The sequence below is a fragment of the Galeopterus variegatus genome, unplaced genomic scaffold, assembly GCF_000696425.1.
Source record: "Galeopterus variegatus unplaced genomic scaffold, G_variegatus-3.0.2 Scaffold1347, whole genome shotgun sequence".
Classification (NCBI taxonomy): Eukaryota; Metazoa; Chordata; class Mammalia; order Dermoptera; family Cynocephalidae; genus Galeopterus; species Galeopterus variegatus.
The window spans coordinates 260,139-268,121 of record NW_007727458.1 but is presented as its reverse complement, the minus strand read 5'-3'; the positions used below and the strand labels follow the sequence as shown (position 1 = coordinate 268,121).

At 42.8% G+C, this 7,983-nt stretch overlaps 1 protein-coding gene across 1 annotated transcript in view; it reads left to right on the top strand.

Annotated features, from left to right (window-relative positions):
- Nucleotides 1–7,983, top strand: part of LOC103593449 (chromosome unknown open reading frame, human C6orf201) — a 61,305-nt gene that overhangs the window by 1,236 nt on the left and 52,086 nt on the right. Inside the window, exon 2 of the mRNA XM_008576419.1 lies at nt 4,313–4,508. Within this exon, the coding sequence (XP_008574641.1) occupies nt 4,319–4,508 (190 nt within the window). The 5' untranslated portion in view covers nt 4,313–4,318. The remainder of the gene's footprint in view (nt 1–4,312; nt 4,509–7,983) is intronic.

Genomic DNA, 7,983 nt, shown 5'->3' with positions numbered 1-7,983 from the left:
TCCGCCCCGTCCCGGTTCTAATCAAGCCGGGGCCTCTGCCCCAGACTTCCCTAGACCAAGCTAGACATACGCGCAGGCATGCACGTGTGTCAGTGACAGCTCTGCTTACACATGTGACGTACTAACTAATAAAGAGGGGGGAAGAGAGGTGTCCTAGGAGAGCAAGGCCACCTCTGGCCAGGCATCGGTCTTAGTACGGGAAGCACAAAAGTCAATTCCTTTTCTGTCTAGGACACATTTAGTTCTACAAATATATCTAGCTGGGAAACTTTCCCCTCTCTGGAGACAGAAATTATATGAGTGTGTGTGGGTTGTGTGTGTGCGCACATGCACGAGAAATTCACGTATCTGGTTTACACATCTCCCATCTTCCTTCTTTTATGTCTCTGCATCTCTTTTTCCTTTTTTTCAGAACTGGAACTGATTCCTGATCCCTTAGAGTCCCTCTGGGATTTGTCATCATAAAAACATCTTCTAAGATTCTTTTTGTCCTTGATATAACATATTCTTAACAACCTTCCTTCCCTGTTATCATCCCCACTCAACTGTTCTTGCTTTCTCTGGAAACTTTTGAACGCTTTGACATCAGCCCCCAAATCTAGGCTGCCCCTCCCCTCATCACTAGAAGTGAAAGGTTGTGGTGGCGTGAAATACAAGAGAAACCATGAGGGGATGTTTCCCTCCCCACACCCGAGGGTCTGGTTTGGCTCTAGGCGTGCCCAGGGAGTTGGACAGTGGGCCATTTTCCATAGTAGCTCAGGTCCAGCTTTAACCTCAATCCTTGGTCCAAGAGAATGCACCTTCCTTCCAGACCATCCCAAAGTCATGCCCAGGATTCAGTGTTTAGTGGTCATCTCAAGCTTGTCTTACTTTTAACCTGCACCTCTTCAGCTAATCCAGAGTGAAACCATTTTTCATAAAGTAAAAAGTAGATGTGCTCTATCTCATGGCATTTAGCAAGCTCTTACATTAACTGCAACAGAGGTGGTCTAAATCGGAGGAAAAAAAGAAAAGCTTTGGGACAGTCACTCAGCAGGTCCAGTAAGCAAGCTTCGCTCCCCACCTCAGTTTCTCCTCCTGTGACAGAGGTGACAGTATTGACCACCAGGTAACTCTTCTGGAAGCACCTTGACGTACATTCTTTTTCATCATCAAGGGTTATGCAAAGAAATGTCAGTAACAACATTTCTTAGTTACTAATTATTCTCTGCGGGAAAGGCTTCTGTTTCAGTCTACCTCAGTCAGTACCTTTCACTTTTCTGTATTATTCACACCTTCGCCCCCTCTTCCCTTTATTTTTCCCTTTGGTACTGCGAAGATCACAGCTGGTCACGTACTATAGCAGAATCTTGTTTAGTGCAGTTATGTAAACATTTTCAGAAAGTCAGGACAATATTTTCTAATTAATGACATGCATTTTTGTTCTCAAATGAGATGCTAAATCAATATGGGCAATTCGTATTTAGCATATGGCTCAACTAACTAGTCTCTTTTACTTACGTATTTTTTTCCTTTTCCAGCAACTACTTTATCTTTTGGAGTGGCCAGCTATATTTATCCCAATGTAGAATTTCATTTCTGTGAACATTCATCTTAAATATCCTAACTTTCTTGTGTTTGTATAATTCCTTTTTAAAAAATATATAGGAAAATATTTCTACTTTGGAGTTTTGTTTTAAAACTTAACCTTTAACACTTTGCTCCCTTATCTCTTATTTGGGAGGCCACCATTTTGTTGCAAAAATAAGAAATCTTTAAGATCTATTTATTCCTAGGATAAATGTGATGGTGACATATATGAATATATTTCCAAAAGGAGTAAGAAAAACACATACATCGGTAAATACTAGATCCGCCTCTCTCACAGCTAGTGCTTTTCTCCATCATATACTTCCTGCTTTTTTTTTTTATTTTACTGCAATACTTGATTTTAGCAGTTTGAAATGCCTATTCTCTGTAGCTGAGTTTTCCTAACCTACTATCACAAACTCACTTTAAATTGTTGTTGAACTTTCAGCATCAGAACTTACTTTCTGGAGCTAGGAAAGGTGCAGCTTGGATCCTCTTTCTGGTAGTCGGGATCCTTCCACCTCATTTGCTGTGAACGGATCACTCTCTTTAGAACGCTTTCTTTAAGAAACTTGGAGATGGTCTTCTCTCTTTGAACATTACTGAACACTTTGCCTTCTGGAAGCCAGCTGATCTTGTCCCATCCACCATGGCAGCAAGGAAGAGGAAGGTGTTCAGGAGACACAACAGTCCTCTTTGGAACAAAAAAAGAAATTACTGTTTACCTAAAAGTCATGAATAAAAGATCAGCCTAACTAGAAAAACAGCCCAGAGTCCTGCAGCTGCTACCCTGCGTGATCAATTTAGTTAATAACACAGCACTGGTACCTAAGCAGGCTGCTGCTGGCCATAGCAACTCATCCTCAGTAAGAAAAGGAACGCTGGCTTAGAATTCTTTCTAATATTTTCTTGGGAGAAAATAATTGTGTATTAAAAGCACAGTTTCAAAAAGGTAAATATATTGGTCATTGAAGAATAGAACTGGAAATAAGAATAAAAAACAAGGTACAAAATGAAAGCCTTTGTTCCATCAAAGAACATTGGTACCACAGGCTGAGACCTGGTGGGCTGGGGTCAGATCACACAGCTAGTTAGCAGCAGAACATTTGCCAGCCTTCAGCCATGAGTTTTAACCCCATCCTAAACAGCATCCCTCCCACCACACCATAGTAAGAGACGGTGAATGAGATTGATTCTTGGAAGAAGCCTTACTCATTGGGGAAAAATACATATATTTATCTGATAGTTTATTTTTAAATAAAATGTAGTAATTGTGACCTACTTCTTGTTTCAACCAAGATAGCTATAATCTTTCCATCAGTTGTTATTTAGAACAGCGATTAAGAACGTATGGGTCAATTTACATGGGGTGTAAAGAATCACGTTTTAATAGATCATTTCCTTAGCATGTTGAATAGCTTAAAATATGGTTTGTTCTTTCCTATTTATGTAAATCGTCATTTAGAGAAATGCCCTCAAGTTTGCTCGGAAGAAGCCAGGGGCTATGTCTTCCAACTGCCGGAATATTTTACTTCCTTCTCCCTTACCCACACCAATTCCCTTCTCTCTCCAAAAACACCCATAAAATTATGGGAATCACTTTTTTATTCAAGTGGTTCTTACTAGTTCTATAACATATTTTAAATACGTTTGTGTTTGAAGTACACGTTTTTTGTTTATGTTTGGAAGTTTTACTTTTTAAGTTTGCAAGTTGAAAGTTAAGTACAGTTTTATATCTCCTGCTCTGGACACTAATGCATCATATGGTATAACCATGATGTTTTTATAGTCTTGGCCAGGGGGTTTTAAATTTGGTAGGAGGCTGGCCAACACTACCCGCTTCTGCCACAGCATGCTTGGCCCACGTGCCTTCCCCTGTTTCTCACCGTTCTGCGGTGTGTTTCCCCAGCTAGTTCAGAAAGAGTCGAGTAATTACAGGGAAGCTGGCGCCACTGGTGAGGCAAGCTGAAATTAAGGACTAGCTATCACAAACCCTATTATATGCATTTTTGTCCCAAATCCGGGAGTTCTTGGCAGCTTCCATCTTGCTCTGGGCTGTGCTGTCAAGTTTGGTGGTTGGAGGTTACTGAGTATGTCTATTGTCCTCTGCTCTTTGGTCTACGGTGCAGAAGAACTTCTTACCAGTAAAGCTGGAAAAGAGCATTTTTGTTTGCTTACTTTGCTTCCTCAGTATTAGTTTGGATAAGAGAATGAGAAGCAGTTTGGCTTCCTACCTGTGCTAATCTGGACATTTCATCAGTTTTAGATGCTGAAGCTCTTTCCTCAGTTCTGCCGAGGGCGGTGCTGATGTGACTACTCTCTCTCAGGGCCTCGTAGGTCTGCGGAGCCTGTTATATGCAGACAGACAGGGTGCAAGCCCTTTTCTAAGTGCCAGCTGAGAAAATGACACTGGGTGTGTGCACCTGGTTTAAACTTTCCCCTGTATAAAAGTCTCTTTTTTCCTTAGGAATTATCCATGTCCAGACAGGACACTGGAGTTTCCCTGAAAGACTTGGCAGGATATTTTTGATGGGCTGGTTTCCTTTCTTTGAGGATGTAGGATGAGCACTCAGAGGTTCCAAACCAGTGTCTGGGCCATTGTGACTCTCGGAATGCCTAAGCAGTCAGGGACCAGAAGGCAGCCCCGGGACATCTCCTGGTGATGCAGGGAAGTTTGGAGGAAGAGCCATGGCAAGGCCCTCCATCCTCACGTCCTCCACTTCTCCCTCCTGTAACTCCACAGCTCGCCATGGAGTCAGCCCTCAGTTCCAGTGCAGTGAAACTTCCACCCCTTGACAAATGTCAGAAGCGGAAAAACTACGCCCACCCTGAAGTTCTGTGCCACACCTTTGAGACGCTCTCTAACCTTCACCAGCTGCTTCCAACTCAGCTGACGGAGGTACTTTACTCCTACAAGAGTGAAGAGGACAAAAAAAAAGGTGTGTGGGTAGAGGGTGGTGTGAACTCGTCAGTAAGCATGCATTTATCTTGGTGCAAACTGCCTCTTTAAACCGCGAGTAGGGGGCCGGCCCGGTGGTGCACTGCTACAGTGCGCCGCTTGGGAGTGCAGTGGCGCTCCCACCGAGGGTTCGGATCCCACGTACAGACCGGTCCCGCTCACTGGCTGAGCGAGGTGCGGGAGCGACACCGAGGGTTGCGATCCGTTGCCGGACACGAAAAAAGACAAAAAGGGGAAAAAAAAACCCCGTGAGTAGGAACTTACCCTTTACGTTGCAGGTGTGGTTGGTTCCTGAGACCCATGCCCCGTCTGTGGGCTGCAGCCCCACACTCTCAGAGCTTGCTGTAGGATTTACCTGCACACTGACCCCACTGTCGCTCTTCATGTTCCTTTTGTTTAAAGCATCTTTTATGAGGCAAGAGAGTCTCTCACTCTTCTTTAGGCGAAGCTTACCTGTGGGAAGATGGAAAGGGGACTGAGTGGGGAATTCTCCTAAATTTACAATTTGAACTTTAGATTTGATGTTAAGATGAGTGAGAGGATTTCCAAGTTGAGGGTCAGCTTTTGAACATTATTCTTTGCTCTATTCCCTACTACTCCTTCCTCCTACTGCCACAAGTGTCACCCCAGAAAGGAGCTGGATATGTCCCCAAAGATCGTAAGACAGGGCAATTGATGACTGCACTGATTTGCAGAACTGGGGGAGCCTACCTTTTGAATTGTTCGGGCCTAAGTAAAGGACAAACGTAGATGTCAGCCCCCTGTGCTCATGAAGTTACAAAGCAAATTAGCAGCTGCCACAGTGATTAAGACACAATACTGGGAAGGAAGGAGGGTGTTGGTGTAATGATTTTAGACCATTATGGTAAATTTGGCCATTGGTACTCTGATTAATCAATCCCTAACCCCTGAATCCAGAGAATCATAAGTTGATCCCAATATCCAGTTTACATTATGGATTACATAAAAAATACTTATAAATCATCAGGAAGAATATAAGCAACCTAAGAGAATAGATAAATGTATGGACAGGCAATTCACAAGATGAACTGCAAATCATCAATAAGCATGAAAGATGAGGGCCGGCCTGTGACTCACTTAGTAGAGTGCGGTGCTGATAACTCCAAGTCCACGGGTTCAGATCCCATATAGGGATGGCCGGTTAACTCACTTGGGAGATCGTGGTGCTGACAACACCAAGTCAAGGGTTAAGATCCCCTTACCAGTCATCGTTTAAAAAAAAAAATAAGGATGAAAGATGTTTAAACACTCCCATCTTCAGGGAAGTAAAACAAAAATCAGGGAGATATTTTTAGGCCATCCTACTGGTCAAATTTTAAAAGATCAATGATGTTGAACATGTTGGGAAATTAACACCCTCACATACTATTGATGACATTTTAATTGATTCAGGTTTTTTTGAAGGATAATTCAAAAGCCTTTGTCAAAATTTCAAATGTGTGTTTCTGCCTGATTGACACTGAACTTGGTGGAGAGTAAGCAGAAAATAGTTTTCGTGTTTCTCATAACTCCTTCTTTTGGCCCATTTTGTTGACTTGTTGTTCCTTGTCCTTGCTGAAATTACAGGCAGATTTCATAGCTTTCTTGGTCATGGTTAGATGATAAGAAAAAGTCCAGTCTAATATCTAAATTCTAAATCGCATCCAGTTTCCAATCTCTCTGCTCCCCACTGCTCCAGCCTGATGTAGACTCAGAAGCCGGGGGAAGCATAGCAGTGTGGAGGGTTTCTTTTCTCTTTCTTGCTCCAACTCCTCCCTCACTGGCTTCTGTTAGGTTGACAAGGATGGGGTGGAAGGGAGGGGAATGAGGAGCTGAAAAGCTTTTCTTGACTGGTAAAAAACCATACTGTTGCCTGGCATTTTTGCCCTCTAGGAGTGGCAGCTGTTTCAAGATGACCTTTTCTCTCCTGGACATTTGTGTGGATTCTTTGGCTATTTCCCATTGCTGGGGGTCTCTTATTTGCATAGCCCTCTGCAGACACTTCCCTTCTTCTAGCCCCACCTGTCTGAGTCCATAAAGGCTGTTATAACAAAATACCATAGACCAGGTGGCTTATAAACAACACAAATGTATTTCTCATACTTCTGGAGGCTGGGAAGTCCAAAATCAAGGCAGATTTGGTGTCTGGTGAGGACTTTCTGGCTCATAAATGGCATCTTCTCGCTCTGTCCTCACATGGTAGAAGGGGTAAGGGGTCTCTCTGGGGCCCCTTTTATAAGGGCACTAATCCCATTCATGAGAGCTCCATGCTCAGGACCTAATCACCTACCAAAGGCCCCACCTCCAAATACCATCACCTTGAGGGTTAGGATTTCAACATATGGATGTTGGGGGACACAGACATTCAGACCACAGCACCACTGAGAGTTAGGATTTCAACATGCGAATGTTGGGGGACACAGACATTCAGACCATAGCACCACTTCTTCTCCAGCTTCTGTATGGTGCACTTTTATCCCATTTCAACTGAGATTGCCTCACCTTTCGATGAAGCCCTCTTGAGATCTTATTCAAGATGACTCAAAACCAACTACTTTCCAAGGGGTTTACATTTATCACCTCAAAAAAAAAAAAAAAAACTTTAGACAAATTAAAGTTTAGTTGAGCAAAAAACAATTTGTGAATTGTGAATCAGGCAGCCCCCAGAATCAGAACAAGTTCAGAGCAGCTCTGGAGCTGCCACGTGGTTAGCTAAGATTTATAGACAGAAAAAGGAAAGTGAAGTACAGAAAATGGAAGCGAGGTAGAGAAACAGCTGGATTGGTTACAGCTTGGTGTTTGCCTTATTTGAACACAGTTGGAACAGTTGTCTGCTTGGGATTCTTATGAGTAGGTTACAGTCTGTTTGCACATCAAGTTAAGTTACAAGAGTAGGTTACAGTCTTTTGCAAATCGAGTCAAGTCCCAAGAGTAGGTTATAGTCTGTTTACACATCAAGTTAAGTTACAGTTCCCTGTGTCTGAAGAAACCTTTACATCAAACTTAACAAGTCCCCCCTTTTGGTCAACCTCTTAATTTTGAGAGATTGGCCAAAACTTTAGGCATTGACATCACTCTCTGTGACCACCATAAATGGACTTATTTGGCCTCAAATTCCACTGGGAAGTAACAGAACAGTAGATTTTATAAGGAGGAAACAACAACATAAAAAACGGATTGGTCAACATTAGGTTACTTCAGATTACTTTTTTGTAAGGGTTAGAGCAGAAGAGTCTTCCTTAGTATGCTAGAATCTCCTGTTTTTAGGAGAAAAAAAGGCTGTTCTGAGATCTGTCTGCTTCTTAAAGTTTCATTCTGGTTAAGTGGCACTTAACATGAGTGACTCCATTCGGGCTTGGTCTGATCTGTTGGGGATTAGTGCAGGAGCTCAGTCCAAAACAATGACCTCCCATGATTCTGTTGAATAATTCTCACCTGTGTGAGAGCCTGACCAA